Source organism: Phodopus roborovskii, unplaced genomic scaffold (genome assembly GCF_943737965.1).
Source record: "Phodopus roborovskii unplaced genomic scaffold, PHOROB, whole genome shotgun sequence".
NCBI lineage: Eukaryota > Metazoa > Chordata > Mammalia > Rodentia > Cricetidae > Phodopus > Phodopus roborovskii.
In genome coordinates, this window is record NW_026125546.1 from 3,812,426 (window position 1) to 3,833,128 (window position 20,703).

The 20,703-nt window shown below is 40.3% G+C and overlaps 2 protein-coding genes across 4 annotated transcripts in view; one reads left to right on the top strand and one right to left on the bottom strand.

The window, feature by feature from the left end:
• Positions 1-10,204, bottom strand: part of Dync1i1 (dynein cytoplasmic 1 intermediate chain 1) — a 480,988-nt gene extending 470,784 nt beyond the window's left edge. For 2 of the 3 annotated variants that reach the window (XM_051177161.1, XM_051177156.1), the window contains exon 1: positions 10,198-10,203. The gene's annotated coding sequence lies outside the window, so the exon portion shown is untranslated. Of the gene's footprint in view, positions 1-10,197 lie in introns of all 3 variants that reach the window. The other variant, XM_051177158.1, reaches the window with a different exon arrangement.
• Pdk4 (pyruvate dehydrogenase kinase 4) lies at positions 6,926-18,653 on the top strand. The gene is made up of 11 exons (XM_051177170.1): positions 6,926-7,160; positions 8,089-8,230; positions 9,540-9,611; positions 10,282-10,466; positions 10,628-10,714; positions 11,157-11,234; positions 13,073-13,149; positions 14,804-14,902; positions 15,099-15,209; positions 15,477-15,590; positions 16,521-18,653. Exons 1-11 carry the CDS (start codon positions 7,031-7,033, stop codon positions 16,662-16,664), a joined length of 1,239 nt encoding a protein of 412 aa, XP_051033127.1. The 5' UTR covers positions 6,926-7,030; the 3' UTR covers positions 16,665-18,653.
• The last annotated feature ends 2,050 nt before the right edge of the window (positions 18,654-20,703 follow it).

The window sequence follows — 20,703 nt, forward strand, 5'->3', positions numbered from 1 at the left end:
CGAGTGTGAAAGGCTCTGCAGGAAGGAGCTGAATAGAAACAGTAACATAAGATCACCAAGTCACTGCCTTAATAACATGAACCTGGAGCCACAATTCTTCTTATATTTCATATTAAATCTGTTCCTTCTTTAAAACTTCTCTAATTTCCAAGAATTTTATCAATGTATGGTGTGCCCACAATGTTGTGATACTTGTGGAACAGCTGAATTAAATGAATTAGCATATTACTTTACATACAATTTTTTTTTTTGTGGTAAGAACACAAAATCTACCTAGCAGTTTTCAAGTGTACATACACCCCATTATTTACAGTAGCTAGCTAGCATGCTGTAAAGTGGTCTTTGCAACTTGCAAATACTAAACTTCTGTGGGTATTGACCTACATCTTCTTAGTCTCCACTGTGAGCCTCTGGTCACCAACATTTTACTGTCTGTTTTGATGGGTCCATTTTTTCCAGATTTCACACACAAGTAGGATCAAACAGTATTTTTGCTCTAAACTCGGCATCTTCTGGGTCCCTCGGTGGTGTTGTCACAAATGACAGGAATTCCTGAATTTTTACGTTTGAATGGTACCCACTGTGCATATGCGATGTGTTATCTTTACCTGCTCACCATTTGCTAGCCAGGCTTGGGGAAAGTGCCACAACAAACCGGGAAAATGTTTCTCACATGCTAGCATGCACTTCTTGTGTGAGGCCACACCTACCTCAAGGAGTCCTGTCTCAACAAATATGTATTTTCCTAAAGTTTTCAAGAAGTCTACATGCTGTTTCCCATAATGGTAGGGCCAGTTATTCTGCTCCAGCTAGAACTGTTTCCAGTATAAGAACTTCTGCCCCTCTGCAGGAGTAGGTGGAGGTGCTGCTACACAGTTTTGTGGTCTTGCACAGTTCATCCTCAAAGGACCTTCAATTGCCCTAAATGAATACATATGCATGAAAACACGGTGCCAACTTCCCTAAGTAGGGATGAAACCTCCACGAATTCCTTCAAAAGGCTCTACTACATGACATTGATTTAACAGGGAAAGTACAGGTGCTTAAACATGTCCTTTCCTGTTTTGACAGCTCAAACTCCACAGACCAAACTCTGGCTGCCAAGTATACAAATCCCTGATATGTATGTATGCATGCATGTATGTATGTATCAGTATGTATGTATAACATATATATACTCATATATACATGTATACATTCACACATATAATATATATGTATATACATACATACATACACACACACACACACACACACACACACACACACACACACACACACGGTGCCCTTGGAAATAATCTCTCCCTGCCAAGTGTGGGACTCCTGTGGGAAGTGTTTTTATCCATCTCCTACCTGGGTGAAAGGCATTCTGATCTCATTTCCCTTTAGAGAGGAAGCAGGAGAGAGCAGGGAGGTTTCTGACTATGATGCATACTTGATTCCTGAGGCAGGAAAGGGAGCATGGCAAGCAGAATTCAGCAGGATAGGCTTTGATGGGCCTCCGAGGGCCTAGGATGGACATATGGGCACTTGGGGATCTGTGGAAAGGTCACTATTCAATTCAAATCTTGTCAGGGTCCTCAGGATGTTGCTGTCCCAGGGGCTATCAGCTAATCCTATTGTCCCAAACTAACAACAGGCTTTTCGTGGAAAGGATATTTGAATGGCAGACCTCCTGGGCGGCTGCAAAACTTTACATCATGTGTCCCATTGGCCGCATTTCATTTCAGTGAAATAGGCAGCTCCTCGGACTTTGTTGTTACAGGTGGGTTATCCTATACATAAATCTTCATGTTCTCTGTACTTAAAGCTGAAATATAGACCTCTGGAATTACAATGGCTGAGACCATTACTAAGATTTCCATCAGCTCATTGCCATTTTTACACCAACACAAAGACAGTGAACCATGCTCACTACCCAAAGCTTTACCAGCAGATCCCATCAGCCTCTTTTGTATTTGCCAATCAGATGGCAAGAAAGCAATGCATTAAGATCTTACTTTTATCTTCTTAGTTATTACTTTGAGCATGCTTCTGTTTGCTTATTATGCTTTTATTTTTCTTCTTTGGTTAATTTTTCATTTCCGGTGCTCACTGCCTTTTATTGTTTCTCATAAAAGCAAACATCAAATGTAATTGGAAAAATTTCTTGGGAAAAAAATGAATAATAGTTAGGAAGAGACAAACATTCATCTTACCTACCTGCAAAAAATGTCAAGAGCTTCAGGATCCCCCCCCCCCGTGTGTGTGTGTGTGTGTGTGTGTGTGTGTGTGTGTGTGTGTGTGTGTGTGTGTGTGTGTGTGTGTGTGTGTGTGTGTATGTCCCTTCCTCCCTCCTCCCTGCCCCCTGCTTGGTTTGGAGTCACAAGGGCCAAAAGAAGAATGCTTTGGCCTTTCTGTGTTATGAAGCCACTGGGATCTTAATGTGTGTCAGAAAGTTGTGAATTAGACAAAGAGACAAAAGCCTGCTGCAGAAGGACTACAATGGGGTGGGGAGGGAGAGGAGAGGGTGGTCATCTACAGCTGGAGGCAAGCAGAGGACACTTTCAGTGAAAATTCTGGGAAGGGAACCCACAGGCATGTCACTTTTCAGCAGTGGTTGGGTAACCTCTGAGTTCTCATCTTCCCTTCACTGGTAGTTCCGACTCTCCCATGATGCCTCATTAACAAACACATTCCCAAACAAGCTCGTCACTTGAGCTGTCCTCCTGCCAGCCGAGCCCATCTGCTTGATGCTGCCAATGGTCTTGCTTTCGGTGGGGAAATCACTTCCTCCCAGTAGCACAGACTGAGAACACAAGAGAACTTGAAAAACTAAGTAAGTAAACTTCATTCTAGTGTTTGACAAAGCACAGCAATCCTACAAACACACTGGCTTCCTCTTAGTTCTCCTCCTCTCTGTTCCAGTACCATTTCTCTTGTCTGTATATAAGGCATCAAAACACATATGGTATGTTGCCTCCTCTAAAGTGTCTTCCCTGACTGCTCCGCATTCACACATAACTGATGACTTTTTCTTTTTAAGATTACTCACATATCTACCAAACTCACAGATAGTAACTGTCTTATTTTTATCTTTATGGCTCTAGCATCTGTCTTGATACCTGTTACACAGAAAGTCCACAATAAAGTTTAATGAAATTCAATGGTTGCTAATAAATTTGAGCAAGCAGCACAACCTCCCATCCTCTCTTCTTTCAGGATGTGCTAGGTACTAGGCAGACTAAACTAGCTATTAATTCTCTTGTATGTCTGCAGCTTCAATGAGTATGACTTATCAAGACACAAGTGTTCTTGCTCATTAACTACCAAACATTTGCTAGTCTTACGCGTTCTTCCAAGATCATCCCAAATACCATTCTCTAGATGCAGAAGTCCCTGATCTCCATCTTAACTCTACCTTCAAAAGCCCTTTGGCCTCAATAGCATTGCTGCTGTCTGGTACAATCAATGTCATCACAGCCTCTGACACATTGATGAGTCTTTCTTATAGACTGTAGCTTTGATGCCTTTAGTTATTACGTCTCCACTGTGGATTCAATGAAAGTCTTATACATTTGAAAAAAAAAAAATGGCCATTGTTTTTGGTCATCCACTGTGAGTTTGAGGCACTTAACAATAGACGATGTTGCAGCCACCCCAAAACACCTAATTCAGTTCCTGGGCCTACTGTCTTCTAAGTGATCAGAATTAGAAGAAATATTAGGCCTCAATCTACTCAATTCTCTACACCAATATGCTTCCACTAGCATTCTATGACATAACCAAAAGGACATTACTCCATTCAGTAGACGATCCATGACCACCAAGTCTAAGGTCACACCAGCTCATAGATTCTTTATATGTGTTTCTTTATAGCTCTTAACCTAATTTAATGTATAGTTTCGGCATCCATTTGCTTTAGTAAAGGGTACTTTCCTATCCAAATCCACAACTCCAAAAGGGAAAAACTATGACTGCTTTTACCCTAATGAAACAGCTATTTTTGTTTCACCAAGTATCTGTTCCACTTTGGAATTCTTGGTGTGTGTGTGTGTGTGTGTGTGTGTGTGTGTGTGTGTGTGTTCATTGCTTCCTTAGGCTATGCCCCTGGAATGAGGGAAAAGATGAATAGGCTTCTCTTTACAGGCTGTGATCCATTTTGTCAATTTGATCTCCCCCACCTAAATCTTTGGCCAAATTGTGACTTACATTCTCAGAGCTCCCCTAACAGCATTATTCTATCAGACTTTTGCCAGACAAAGGATGCAAAACAATTTAATGTAGGTGAAAGTACATTTGAAAATATAAAGAATCCTATGTGTCAGCTGGGATGTTGTAGGTTCCAGCAGGTTTCATAAAGGGCACCATGGTTTACCCCTTCCCAGAACTGAGTCAGATGGTGGATTTCTCATGCTTTGTGTTTACTCAAATGAACACATGAATTGGTTCACACCCATGATTCCTAAATAATTTCTTCTGTTTCACCTTTGTCTCAACTGAATTCCTTCCAAAATTTGTAGACTGTCTGAACACAGAGATCCCAGGCCACTCTCTAATCATGGTACCACATGGCACATTTGCCAACTAGGTAAAGGCCTGACCTGACTATTCCGGCTCGGCTACCAACAGTGTTGCCAATAATAACAACAGTTACCATCACACAGAAATGACACAGAAGAATGCAGTGTGCTGAGAACAACCTGGTAAATGTTATTGGATGGGATATCATGGCTACAAAATTTTGGTGACCTTGGTTCACACTTAGCCTTTAGTCATCTCTGTGAGCATCATATGACTCTGATCCTTAATCGCCTCATAACACCACAGGGTAAGTAAGGCTGAGAACACAATGAGCTTGAGAGAAAAGGACTTTTTTCTAAATGAGACCTACAGATCATACACGGTTTCCTTCCCTCTCCAGATTAAAATGTTGTCCTTGGTGGTATGAAATTTTGCTGATGCTTTATCTCATAGGTGAATAGAAATGTGGGTGTGTACTTATTTCTTGTGAGGAAGTCCAGGATAGAGAGGAAACTTTTACCTTACCTTCACCTCCTTCCGCAGTCTCCTTTCAGTTTTGACCCCCTGGACACACCTTTGCTCTCAGAGCTTTAGATTACAGAGGGTCTTAGCATAACACGAGAGTTCTGGTGGTGTCTATGTGATGGTGATGCTTAGAACCCTTTAGCGTAAGTGATGAAGACACAGTGCTTTAAGTTACATTTACTTTGACCATTTTTCTTCTTCCCCTCCCCCAAAGTGCAGTTACCTTTGTCTTTTCATTCATCTCCAAATTATTTCTCAGTGTCTTCAAGAACCCATACCATACCCTAATTACCAGAAAACTATGAATATTGAATGTCTTCATGGATTTCCCACACACACCCAGTTCTGAGCAAAATGCCTGCGCAATCATAAATGCTAGAATTATGGTTCATGGACAGAAAGAGATGGCAGATGGAAGGAAAGCCACTGTGCTATCTCTTACAATGTCACACAAGCTGCCACAGACTTTAAGAGGACTAGATCAGATCCCCAGTAATGGTGATGGATTTGAGAGGAGAAAAATTGATGCTAGATACGTGGATGCAGAAGTCAGACAAGCCCTTGAATACTGGAGTCTGGCTCCACAGATTGAGTTTGCACTAGAGATGGAAATTGGAAATCAGTCCTGTGACTGGGTGAGATCTCACAGAGTGAGAGTGCCCTAGGGGTCACCCATGACTTCCATAACACTCCAGTCTGCTTAAATGCAAGGGTCGAAGGCTGAGGACTTTGAAAGCAAATGGCCCTTACCTCCTTATCAGTTCCCATTCCGTTACATTAGCAACCAAATCATCACCAGCTTCCCCAAACACTGGCTTCACTCTGCAGCCCATTTAGAGCAGATGGAAGGGTGGAAGAGGTTAGGATGAGACTTTCATGACAGGCTAATATGGTTCAACAGCAGCCATTAACTAAACAAATATTGAGTAGTAGCAGCAGGGTAGGATGCGTGGAGCATCTGACAGAGCCCTAATCTGTCAGGGACAGATGCCACAGAGCCCCAAAAACTACAATATGGCTGCTAGTGACAAGGGCAGCAAAACAATGAAGAAAACGCTTTTGGAGTAGATTTTGTGGGGGACATTTGAGGCCAACTAGATTGCTTTAGTCAAAGATCAGGTGAAAAAAAAAAAAATCTCTGAGGGGAGGAAAACAAAGTCGGTCAAGTGGCAGTCAATCCCTTTTTATTTTCCATTTAATTAACAAGGAGAAAGTGTTACAGGAGAGAAACAAACTGCACCCTCCCCCACCCCACCCCCACCCCCGCCATGCTCCCCGGAATAATAAGCCTATTAGGGCAGTTTCTAAACTTGAAGCTGTGGGATGTTTGCTAAGAAGAACATGGGGGAAAGTATAGGATGGCCATTCCTTCCGCGGTCCAATGGCAGGGAAGCCCATGCTCTGCTAAGTAGCTGATTGGCTACTGTAAAAGTCCCGCTCTCAGCAAGCACCAGTGTGCTCTCAGAACCGAGATTCTTGGAAACAGTTTCTGGCAAGGAATGCATGACATTGAGACTGCTCCGGAGTTGTAAACAAGGACGAGTCTGGGCGGGCCTGAATCCCCTGGCGACCTGGGACCCGTCCCAAGGCGGCAATCTCCAGCCCACGTTGTCCCAGATGCCCGCTGTAGCTCCCTCTCACCCCTTGGCCTCCCTCTCACCCTTGCCCCTCGCAGGCTTAGGGCACCCGAGCCCGCCTGCTCTAGGGTCACCGTGCCAGGTCTTTCTGCTGACCGTGGCCAAGGGGAGGGGCCCAAAGTTCTTCCTCTGAGCTGATTGGTGTGGCCCCAAGTTCAGAGTTCTAGTGACTCCTCCCGACTGGAGTTGAGGTGGGGAGGGCGGGGAGGTGCATAAAAGGCTGCGGGAGGTGGGAAGACCTGAGTGTCAACCAGTCACCAGGGACCCTGAGCACAGCGCACCTGCTCCCGACCGACAGCGCTCCTGCCCCGCAGTCCTTGTTCTCCAACGGGTCCAGGCCACCGCCAGCCTAGGTGGGCTTCAGGATGAAGGCAGCTCGCTTCGTGATGCGCAGCGCCAGCTCGCTGAGCAGCGCCAGCCTGGTCCCCCGGGAGGTCGAGCTGTTCTCACGCTACAGCCCGTCCCCGCTATCCATGAAGCAGCTGCTGGACTTTGGTGAGAGGAGACCCAGGGGCCCAAGAGGGTGGCGCTGAGGCCGGGGAAGTGCCAGGATAGGAAGGGCTGAGCTCAGGGTGAGGACAACTGAGGTCCACTTGGCTGAGAAGCCTCAAAAGGCAGTGCACCTTGCTGTGTCCTAGTTTGGCTACTTTCTGACAGTTTGGACCACAAGCATAGGTCACCTGTAACCCTGTGGATGTTCAGCTTTGACTTCGCTTTCCTCTCCTAGCTGTCAAGATCTTTGAGTTGAAATATATCCATGTGTGTGTTTGATTCAGCCACCATTTTAATAATGGACTGGAAACTTCCTCCCTTCTTCCCATTGTACAACTTCTTAATGACATAAACTCACATTAGATTGCTAGATCTAACCCCTACCCCCAACACATACACACACCTACCCTGTAGACCTCTCAGCAGGCTTAAGGAAAGCCTTTACCACTTGACTTTTATTGTTTTACAAGTGTCTACAGTACTACTAAAATAAAAACTGGTTACTCCCTTTCTGCAGCCATGCCTTAAGGAATATTTCAGGATGTTAATGTGGTATGGTTTATTGCTAGTCTGGAAACCACTCTGCCTCCTTCTATCAGTCCCTTTCTAGTCCACTCATTATAGAGTGTTGCTGGCTTTGTGGTACAGGCTGGCCCTGTTCTAATGGATAGGAACAACTGGAGAGCGGTCTGACTTCTCCAAAGTGAATTCTCCTCAGCAAGAAAATAAACAGTAATCCAACTATACTGGTCACTCTTCAAAGAAGAAAATTGGGGTGGGGGGACCGCAGAAAGAAAATATACTAAAGATAACTATTCCTAAAGTATTTATAAATTCTAACTGCAGTTAACATATCATTTTTCAATGTCCTTCATATTCGATATTTATTTTCTATCCCCCTCTCCAAGTGAGCATGTTTTATCCATTGCAGGTTCAGAAAATGCCTGTGAAAGAACGTCTTTCTCTTTTCTGCGGCAAGAATTGCCAGTGAGACTAGCCAACATCCTGAAGGAGATTGACATCCTCCCTGAGCGACTGGTGAATACCCCCTCCGTGCAGCTGGTGAAGAGCTGGTAAGGGGCACACGGTTTTGACACCTTGGCTTTAAAAACTACCTGAGTACCACTTCTTATGCCATTTTAACATCATAATCGGATAACAGATGGTCTTAACAGAAAATAGTTCTGGAAGGTATAAATAAGTTTGTACTAACTTAGGTCAGGGTTATCATTAGGCTAGATATAAATCTATGAATAGACATTTGCTAATATCCTAAAATAAATCATAGCCCTTTATTTTGGGTAGGGGTTTGTGCTTTTGTTTTTGTTTTGGTTTTTTTTTTTAATTTTGTTTTGTTTTGTTTTCGCTGTTGTTTGTCTTTTAAGACAGGATCTCCTGTACCACAGGCTTCCTGGAACTCTTTATATAGCTTAGGATGACCTTAAAGTCCTTGCTACTTGCCTTCACCTTCCAGCTGCTGGGTTTATGAGCATGTACCACCATACCCAACTTTCATTTCAATGTAATTTTGATTCACGGGATAAATCTGAAACAGTTTTGATTTTATGCTTTACATAACAAAGGATGGAATCTGAAATTGCACAAATAATCCATTGCCTAGAAATAGATCAGGATGTCTGCTGTTTAGAAAGGGTTTAATATTTGTTTGTTATTAGCAATTAGGAAAGTGAGCCTTGGGTTCAGATTTTGCCTTTTCATCTCCTTTAGTGTCTTAACAAGTGTCTTAAACTCTCTCTGCCTCAACTGCCACACCCATTGTTACAAGAGTTGTTGCCTACAACTAAATGAGGTGGTTTAATTTTTAAAAGACTTAAACTAATACACACATGACCAGCATCTAATGTCAGTTCCCATGATGTTGTCTTAAACTAAGAGTGCTGATGCCTAGCAAGCAGATGTTTGGAGGGCAGACCCATGTTATAGATGGTGGCAGATAAAGAGCCCTACCCTAGTTCATCGACTATACAGCATCTTGTCCAGCAATTGAAGAAACAAATCTGACCATTGGATGATTCCAGCCTGAAATGTATATGAAACCCATTGTGCTCATTGTCAAGACTCCATCTCTCCTGAAGAGTATTGTCTGAAAAAAATAAATAAATAAGAAAAGTTTCCTTAGAAGTTGATTTTGAGTGTTTTTAGTAGAAGAAATGAAAACATCTACCAACCAAAGTGGCCAGGAAAGTAGAGGGTGGAAGACTGCAGCTTTAAAAATCTCTTAACACGTTCTTTCCCAAGCATCCTGAAGGAAAGAAGCAGTTTTGAGCATACCGGTTCCCCTTTCTAATCATTTCAAAGGTTGTTTTGTTTGTAACCATTTATTTGCATCTGCCGTTAATGTTAATGCTTCTCCTTTAACAGGTACATCCAGAGCTTGATGGACTTGGTGGAGTTCCATGAGAAGAACCCAGAAGATCAGAAAGCTCTATCAGAGTAAGTTTGCCTTATGAGAATATGTGTTTATAAAAAGCTCCAACCTCCCCAGTAAATTGCTAGTCCTTACAAATTACAGCTCACTGGTGGTTTTAGAAGTGAAGAAATATGGAGCTGAAATTGGTGCTAGGTATGAACAAACATAGAGAACTTACAGCTTTGCTTCTCAAGGAATTCCACATTTACTTTAAATTTAGCCCAAAGATTATATTTGCAAGAGAGTTTGCTGTTACATAATTTTAATGGACTTCTGGGTCATTGGTGATTACATATTTCCTCTAACAATTTCTAACTAGCTAAGTAGAAATCTTCTTTAAAATATGACAAGAGACTTCAAGGGTTTTATTTTCCACAGTGGCATGGTAGAATTGTGTGTGGTTTTAATAATTTTCTAGCAAGTGGGCTTAACGAACATTTTTAATGAATGTACCAGTGAGTGGTTTTCCATGGAACCTAAAATCTCCAATCCTCTCGTGAAACTGCCTCCTTCTACTACAGTAGGAGAATTGTGCAGTGAGGGTCTGGAAGAAGCTTCACCCAGCATTTTATAATGCGCTGTTCTTGGGTGGCTCCTGGTGCAAAAAGACCTTTCTTTTCCCTGAAGCAACTTAAGGAAGAGACATGTGGGAAACTTCGTTAATGTCCACTAACTGTAAATGTTCTGGCTCAGCTTTGTAGACACACTCATCAAAGTTCGAAACAGACATCACAATGTGGTTCCTACGATGGCTCAAGGAATCCTTGAGTATAAAGACACCTGCACATTTGACCCAGTTACCAATCAAAATCTTCAGTATTTCTTGGACCGGTTTTATATGAACCGCATTTCTACTCGGATGCTGATGAACCAGCATAGTAAGTGACTTTCCCAACACATGGTCTGGAGATGTGGGTGTTGTATATAAGCCATGCAGAGGCTGTACCCATGACTGAGGACCCACAGCCCTTGTTCATGATAGTTCTAATCACCACCTTGTATTTCATAACATGCCTTTGTTTTCATTTTTTTTTAATAGTCCTTATATTCAGTGACTCAAAGACAGGAAACCCAAGCCACATTGGAAGCATCGACCCGAGCTGTGATGTGGTAGCAGTGGTCCAAGGTAATTTCTAGACTTCTGTATTTCTCTTATTGAAAATGTATAATACATGGTTGGCAAATCTGTAATGTTGGTGATTCTGTAAATGAATTTGTATTCACCATGTTCTGCTCTTGCTTTATGAATCCTGCCAACAAGGTCCCTTGCTTTGGTGTGTCAGGAGTATAAACACTCATTTATAGTATTATAAAAAATTTAAACGTAAGTGGCCCATGTGCCATATTCTTATATATTGTATTTGATCTCTGAAGTGCATATATTGCTATTGGTACACCTTCAATAAAATATTGTTTTAATAAAATATTAAAAAGACATTTTTCATACACATAAGCCAATCCCCCACTGAATAAAATTTTAGATTAAGGGTAGTAAAAACATTGAATACCACTTGACAAGTGTACTTGGAATAAATTTATTTCATTGTTATGAAAAATTTCTATTCTAGATGCCTTTGAGTGTGCCAAGATGCTCTGTGATCAGTATTATCTGACATCCCCAGAATTAAAGCTCACACAAGTAAATGGTAAGCTAGCAGCAAGTAAAGCTATGAAAAACTTAGTATTGCTGTTTTTTTTTTAATATAAGGCAACATTTGTGTTCTTTTTATTCTCCTGAGCTTGCTTGGAATTTGTACAAAGACATTTCGTTTTGTTTTTAAAGCCAAGTTTCTCCATAGTTGCCTTAGTTGAAAAGCTTCAATTGTGCATATCACTTGCTAAAAGCAAATCATAAGGAAGAATGTTTGGACAAAGATGTACCTAGGCTCTAATATCTTAGGTCAGGGAAAGGCTGCTTCCTGTAAAATATGTAAGATATCTCCAGGCATGGTGCCTGCAACTGTGGCACTTAGGAAGTGGAGGAGTTCAGGCTCTTCCTACATTTCAAACTCCAGACCAGCTGAACATAGATGAGACTCTGTCTCAGAAAATTAAATAAAAAGTAGACTATGAAGAATAAGGATATCTGAAGTATAGAAAAGATTTGTCAATGGAGCTGTCCTCCTCAAGAGGTTATTCACAGAGAACAAAAATACTTCCTAAACTGTCCTAAAAGGAATAAGATAGACACAGACTGACAGATATTGCCTGACCCAAGTTAGTCATAATCACAAGTGAAGATTACAACAGTGCTTGTCAAAGACTCAGGGGGAAGAGATAAAGGGTTGCTTTTGAATAGGTATAAAGCCTCCGTTGTGTAAGATGAATAAATTCAAGAGATCTGATGCTCAATGTGGTTAACAGTATTGTACTACACACACAAGAATTTTTCAAGTATACTTGAACTTGTGTTGAATGTTCTTACCACAATTTTAAAACTGTACTGCAAAAATATGCTACTATTTGGACACAGAATATACTTCAAAATTTGAACTCTATGCTATCTGGTGGAGTAGAGCATCCTTCACACATGAAAGTGATTACATGTACGATCCAAAGGGTGGTTTTTAGATCATTCTCTTCTATTCCAGAAGAGAGTGGCTTCTCAGATCAAGGCATACTAAAATTGGAATGCTCTTCCCTTTCCACTATATGTTTTTCCAGTTAACGTTTATCCAGTAATATGCATTAGTGACGAGGCTAATAGTACGACTAACTCATAGACTGAGACGATTGAAATGTAGGTGAACTCTAAGATAAAAGCAAGAGGGATAATAATGACAAAGTCACTCAGAGTAAGCAGCATTGTATTATACTTGCAGATTAACTGTTTGCACTGTTGGGCAAAACAAAGACAGGATTGTGCCAGACCCTTCCTTGTGTTTACTCATTCAAACTTTCCCCAGGCCTGGGACATAAAACAATACTTCTATTTTTCTTTCCAAACAGCATCATGAGGTTTTTGTTTCTGTTTTCTTTAGCCTGCTGCTTAAGCTTAAATACGCTTAGACTCTAGGATCTAGGATTTAATTTTTTGGTGGTTTAAAAAAAATCATGTAATTTAATATGCATTAAGGTACAAAAAATATAGCTACCATTAATTTTAATGTTATAAGCATAGCTATTCCTTCTATCTTCAAATGAATGTGGTTTTAATGCTGAAATTGTATAGCTCAAACATGTTGAAAGTAGAACCATCTGTGTAACTTGATTTACTCCACTACCTCACACGTCAGCCAACTACAATTACACTTGAGGAGAAATGCAATCTTTAATCTCAAATAGTAGGTAGCAGCTGGAACGCACTTTGCAAATAAGCCAGCAGCCTTTACTAGTTAAAGGGGGATGTTATAAGTCACAATGTTCAGGTGCAGATAACAGCAGTTATCCATATCTTGTCTAAAACATTAATTAAACATACATGGGGGTTCATTGCAGCAAAAATATTTGTTTCCCGATTCTAATGAGTTCCATTATTTCCTAGGAAAATTTCCAGGCCAGCCAATACATATCGTGTATGTTCCTTCCCACCTTCATCATATGCTCTTTGAATTATTCAAGGTATGATACTTCACAGCAATCATGGGTTTGTCTTTAAATAACTCACTCCTTACACTTTTATCATTCCCAAGCAAGTAAGAGCCTCTACCTATCCTCCTCTAAGAATACTTTGGTATAAAGTGGCTATATAGCCAGTGTTAGGAAAGTTCACAGAGACACAGTAAACAGTGTGCTTGAAAATATAGAATATGGCTCATGCTATCTCAGTACTGAAGAATGGAGTGGGTGCTCCCATCATTTCTTCAGTGCATGACCTCTTTAAAAGAGGTCATGGGGTGAATGCAGTGGTGAATGAAGTCTTGCAACCTCCATACCATACACTCTCCAGCTGCAGACGCCAAGGTATACTTCCTGTGAGTGGAGTGGTCACATTCTGAAAGTAGAACAGCCAATCCCATCACATGAATATCAGTCACGTGTGGGCTGCATTAAAATGCAAAATCAGATGCAGATCTGGAGTAGTGTCCAGGATTCTGAATTCCCAAGGATATGATGCTTATCCAAAGTCCATACATACTTTCTAAGCAGCCTGCAGCATCCCGATTCTTAGACAGTGTGTGCCATAATCACCTATAATCCTTGATAAAAGGCAGGTGCATGGAAATATTTAAATTCTATAGGTCCGAGAATTTGCACTTCTGGTGTGCTGAAATCTCAAATGTCTCTAGTCTGGGTAACTAAACTCTGATGACAAACTCTTATGCATTCTAAGATCATACTAATGCTCTGAACTTAAACCAGAAAAAATAAGACTCACTTGAAGTTTGTGACATTCTCTAAGATGATTTTATAGATTGACAGGGGGAGGAAATCTTTTTTGAAAAGTAAAATCTGCCTCTAAAACTGACATAAAGCCAGAATGTTTCTCACTTATTCTAATGTTTTGCAATGAGATATTGGTTAAACTACAAACATCTGATCTATTTTACTTCACTTCAATGAATAGCTGGTATTATGCGGAGATGCCAAAGGACAATCAGAGAGGAAAGCAGTCTAATAAAGTGAGACTTTACCTACAGGACATTTCCCCTGTAAGCTTGTTTTGGTTGATTCTGTGCTAAAGAACATGGGACCCTTTTTCATCGATTTAGTTTATTTTTAATTGAATGCTTTAACACGGAGAGTTATTCCGCCATCCCTGGTGAAAGTTAAGATGATATTCAAATGCAAATAGAAATTTAATTTAGAATTATTGACTGTCCTTTTAAATAGTAACAACCCTTTTCCTAGCGAGTTTTATAAAAGCCAATAAATTGGTTCAACGATTCACTGTTCATTCCTTATGTAATAGTCTTTGGTGTTTGGATATATAATGTAATGGAAAGACAGAAAAATAGAGCACTAGGAAATGGGCTATAAAAACCAATTTCTACATTTAAATTAAGCTTACAAATAAGAACTTGACAGCTAGCAGAATTGTTTTTCCATTAGACATTACTCCCAGGAGCTATATTGCATGGTAAATGAAGATTTTTCATTATACATTCTACATGACACATTCATAAATGGCTATATTTACAGAGATGTTTTATCACTCACTTAAGAAATAGGAACTTTGAATTACCCTCTGCTGCTTTTATTTTAACCATAAAACAGTTATTTATTGCCTCTCATCCTTCCCCCATTGAATTCCTTATGGTTTTGTTGTCTTTAGAATGCCATGAGGGCCACAGTTGAGCATCAAGAAAATCGCCCTTCCCTGACACCAGTCGAGGCAACTGTCGTCTTGGGAAAAGAAGACCTTACAATCAAGGTAACCACTCCCTCCTTTGGTTTTTGTTTTGTCTGGAGGAAATTAAAAGGGGCCTATAATAACATGGCTTTCTATTTGGGACAACTCTCCAAGCCATGTGTGCCAGATGACTTTTAGGAAATGAAGGGTCTTTTCTGTAGACAGGTGCCTACTATTGTTGAAGTAGAGCTCTGACCTGTTTGTTTGCCTGTTTCAGATTTCTGACCGAGGAGGTGGTGTTCCTCTGAGGGTCACTGACCGCCTCTTTAGTTACACATACTCCACTGCTCCAACGCCTGTGATGGACAATTCACGGAATGCCCCTTTGGTAAGGCTAGTGAAGTCATCTCAGCCACCTAGTTCTAAATGTAGCATGAGGATTATAAGAAAGTATTTAGGCTAGTTAATCTACTTAGTTAAATAGGCACGTGGCGATATGAGAAATAAAACAAAGCTAGCTAACTTTAGAGTGAAGATCCTAAGGATCTCTGATTGGGAGAAAGTGCTTAAACATGAGTATGAGTGAGGATACTAGCTTCTTTCCATAGTCGGTCATGTCTACTTTTTCATTAATACCTGATCGTTCTTTACCCAGGCTGGTTTTGGTTATGGCTTGCCAATTTCTCGACTCTATGCCAAGTATTTTCAAGGAGACCTGAATCTCTACTCTATGTCAGGCTATGGGACAGATGCCATCATCTACTTAAAGGTATGCTTTAAACTCAGTAGAAACCACCATGGCTTTGTTTCCTTCTCTGAGTTCTACAGTCCTCTGTGAACTATTTAAACTGAGACACCCTAAGCAATAACCAGTTATTAAAGTTTCTGTTTTCGTATATGCACACTTAATATACAACTTATCCAAGAGAAAGCTCAGTCATGCTACCGGCCTCAAGTATTGACCCAGACATAGATGAAGCCTGAGAGTGACAACATGCCAACATGAACCTTTTTCAGACAACTTCTCTTGACATCTGTGAGGGTAGCTAGAGTTCTGTTTTACTCAGGCTTGTGGGGAACACATGCTAATGATGTTTCAGAATAAAACAATAAAAATCAAGACCTCCGTATGTAACCTTAAGCTGACCCTATTTAAAACCCAGGGGAAAGACTGCTGATAAGCTGCTAGTGGTGTGTCAGGTATTTCCTGCTTGAATTTTAAAACTGGGAACATGTTTTTTCTGTTCCAGATACAGCCTAAATTTGTTTGTTAAGATCACCATCCCAATTCTGTTTATCATTTGTCAGCTATTTCAACTGAAAATTTATTTAGAGATGGTAAGAACTGCAACATCAAGTTTCTAGGTTTCCATTTTGTCCATCAGAATTTCGTGCTGAAGTTCTCTTTGACTGCCTGAAATAGTTACTGTGTTTATTCTTTTATGAAACTGGCAAACGTGTTCCAGCTATAGGGAAAGAACCCTTTAATAGTATCATCGTAGGTCTCTATACATATAAAGATGATAGTCTCTTTGTCTTATTTTGTAAAATACCTAGAACACCATGAGTCTGTATATGTTTAGCACAAAGTCAGTTAAACGAGAGTATTTGGATATTAAGTCATACCTCTGAATGTATTTTTAACAAGGAAGTAAGGTCATGCATAATTTCTTTAACATTTCCTCTCCTCTCCTCTTAGGCTTTATCTTCTGAGTCTGTAGAAAAGCTCCCTGTCTTTAACAAGTCAGCCTTCAAACACTATCAGATGAGCTCTGAAGCTGGGGACTGGTGTGTCCCAAGCAGGGAACCAAAAAACCTGGCAAAGGAAACAGTGGCCGTGTGAAGGGGAACAAGTAAGACACTTGATGGGATCAACGTGGGCCTATGGCAGTGTTGCTGCATGAATATGTGTGGACACTTGTTTCTGCAAAACAAAAAAACAACCAACCAAGCAAAAAGACAAACGCTAGATCAGACATTGATCCAGTAAGGGATGGAGCTTGGTTGTGTGACCTGTGAGAAGTCAGAGCCAGACTCCAGTAGACCACAGGTGACCTGTTTCTTGTTTGACAATGAAGAATGACTTGAGATTATTGCAAATACTGAAAAGAAGTCAGCCTCTAAGTTATATATATATATAGATATATCTTTCTCAACAAGTACAGGATTTGAGGTTTGCAGTCTCAACAGGTGGATGCTTTAGAATTCTTGTTGCCGTCCAAATATATTGATGTTCAGTGAACATCAATTATTGAGACATTGGTGTTTTCCTGCCACGCAAAGATTAGAGTGTTATTAGAAATGTATGTTAATGTGCATTTTGTCAATGTTAATATACTCTCGACAGGACAGGACAGAAGATGCCAAAGCACTTCAGTGAGTGGGCAGTGCAGGTTATGTGGATACTCCGAAGAAAGCCTTTTTGGCAAGAAAGCTCCAGTATCACATAGCCTTTCTTGTTTGGGCTATACTCCATAAGCCAGTGATTTTTTGGCCTGTGCCTAGTCTTAGGTGAATTGTTAAATATATACTGAATTTAGGAAGTTGGGCTGGAAAGGGAGATAAATCGCCAAAGTGATCCAAAGATTGTATGTGGAAAAACCATATTAGAGAAAGAAATCACATATTACAAACTCATCTGGGAAGGAATGGGAGTTCTCTAACTGGATAAGAGCACCTACTTTCCAGGCTTAAAAACATGCGCATTTTATATTTTAATTATATTCTCTACACTCCTATATTAACATATCTGTTCAAAGTTTTCTATTTGCCAATCGACATGAGAGTGTTAAAATTTAAATCCTTCTTGGGGTATTGTTTTTTTTGGTTTTTTGGGGGGGGTTGTGTTTGGTTTTTTAATGGAGTACTCTGGAAGTAAGTTCTCATTCTAGGATGATGTCATTTGTGAATCATGGAGACTCTGAGACCCGATGACTAAAAGCTGTGATATGCTTGGTGCTCAGAGGATGAAAGTGTGATTGGCAGGCATGGATCATCCATCATCCATGCAGATCACCCTTAGAAAAGAAAGAAAAAACAATGAACAAGGGAAGGGATAGAGGGAGGAAAAGAAGGAAGCAGAGGCAGGCATCTTCCTGTTGACCCCACAAGCCCCTCCAAAGAATCCTGTTTTTCCTGGGCAGGGGGAAGAATGCATTGTCTTTGAAAGCAGTAGTTTCTTAAACAGGGTTCACTCTTACAAGACCAGGGGCTTTGTGAGATAATGAATTCATTTGTGTCAAAATAACATTGGAACGTTTTTCCGAATTGTAAATCTATCAGTCCTGTGTGACAGGGAGTTTGAAATCTGTATGTAATTTTATGCTGACCCAGTGCTGAGGTATATCTGGCTGTGGCAGCAAAAGCCACAACTATTTGTTTTGGACTTCAGAGTTTATCTTTAAAGTCCTGGTCAGTGACTTGGATGGTAGGACTTTGATTCCTGCATTGATTAGTCACACAAAACTGTTAGCATTTAGCTTATCTGTTGTGTTCTTGTTACTGTTTTTCCAAATGAAGCTTCAGCTGTATGTTTGGGCATATAAATATTTGTTTACCAAAGATCTAAGGCATTTGGTTAAATAGCCCAAACACTTTGAGCTGTGTTTAAAATAGTAAAGAAAATCTTTAGGATCTCAACAGCATCAACTGTGTAAATTAAATTGAAACAGTCTTCCTGTTATTTATGAACCCATGGGAGACTTTAGACTCTAGTGGATGGATATGAATGCCCAGGCCCACTTAACTTATTAATGTGTGGTTGACATTTCTGTGTTTAGGTTATGTGCAGAAAATGTGATAATTTTATAATAAATATTTTTATTATAATGGTGATGTGGTCTTATAAAATTCTTTTTTTGAATAATTTCGAAGTATAATGAATGATTTCAATTAAAGGGATTCCTCGCTTTACATTCAGATATAACTTATCTGTATATTTGGCATAGGTTTTAAAAATTAAAAGCATATTTAAAATCCTAATTTTAAAACAAGTGTTTTATAGTAGTTCAGAAAATATGGTTGTCTTTTTCTTGCTTAATGAACATACAGTACTAAGACTCATTTAGCTACAACTATTTATTCAATAACCATTTTGGCAATACATATGGCTCATTTGCTAATTTTACTTAGTGTGGTATTCACTGACACACTGTGAAATATTAAAATAATAACCTAGATAATTTAAATTCCCAAATAATGTTGGGTTAAGAATCTGTGTGCTAATAACTAAGAAATAAGATAGAAATTACTAAATTAGGACTATAGAGGTAACTTCTACCGGGCTCAAGACCTGAGTTCAGTCTCTATAGCCCATATAGTAGAAGGAGAGAACAGAATTCTCAAGTTGTCTTCCAACCTTCACACGCATACTACTACATGTGCACACACAAAACATAAACACATGGAAACATGTGCATGGGCAACACATAAAATTAAAAAGTAATAATAAGGAAAAAAGGAATTACTAAGCTAAATCATGGCTGACATCATCTTTGCCTTCTTTTACTAATTTAATCCTTCTGTGCCTTTAGATAAGTGACTTTGTTGCCATCATGGAGGTTTTACAAGGTATACTAAATATTTTTCTATTGCTATGATAAAAAGCACAATGATCAAGGAAATATGGAAGGGTTTATTTGGAGTTTACAGTTCCAGAGGGGTAGAAGTCTATCACCATAATGGCAGGCTGCATGGCAGCAGGCAGGCATTCATGGCTCTGGAGCAGTAATTGAGAGGTCACATTCCAACCCACAAATAGGAAATAGAGGATTCATTAAGAATGATAGGAGTGTTTTGAAGCCCAGCCCCGTGATATGTCTCCTCCAAAAAGGCCATACTTCCTAATCTTTCCCAAACAGTTCCTCCAACCATGGATCAAGTACTTAAACACAAACACCCATGTGGCACTCCTCTCATTCAAGCTGCCACATTCTACTCCCTGAATTGTGGCCATATCATAATGCTAAGCAGATTCGGTTTAACTTCAAAAGTCCCCATAGTGTTTCACAGTCTCCACACAGTGTGAAAGTCCAAAGTCCCTTCTGAGACTCAAAATAACCTCTTAATTGCAAACTCTTGGGAAATCCAAATCCAAATCACATACTTCCAACACACATTGGCACTGAACGTGCATTACCAATCCAAAGAGGAGGAATCACGACATAGTGAGGAAATACTGTACCAAAGCAAGGAAGAAACCCAACAGGTCAAATCCCAGCTCCTGTAGCTCCAGGTCCAAAGTCAAAGGGCATAAATGACTTCACCCTTATGGTGTTGCTGATTGCAGCACACCTCTCTGCCTTGGGCTGGTTCCCCTTTCTGTCTGCAGCTCTCCTTGACAGAAGCCTCATGGCTCTGGAATCTCCAGCATCTTGAAGTCTCCAATGCAATCCAGGCTTCACATTCACAGCTCCATGCAATGGCCTCTCAGGGCCTCTGTACAGAGACTGCCCTGCACACACCTGACCTCAGATACCCCTTAACTGTTGAGGGAGAGTCTACAACCTCTTCATTCATTTACCTTTCATCACTCTAAAGACATGAACTACACCGTCAAGTTTGGCTAGCCCATGAACCACACTTTCAGCCCCCTTCATTATTATTATTTTTTTTAGAAGCATAAATCCCTTAGGCCTTTTCCTTTCCTAATTTGTAAGCTTAGTTGGGTGGGGTCTTGCCCTGAAGGTACCAACCCCCTTTAATTAATGGGAAATAGGCCTCTCCCTAATACATCTGATTCAGGAGAAGTCTTAGCAACAATAACACATTTTCTGGTGCCTTCCTCTCTTCCAACTGTAAACTTTTTATTTCTTTGTGCCTTACTTGTCCTTTTTCATTGTACATCTCCATAATGGTGATTACTAATAACCTCAGAACACAGT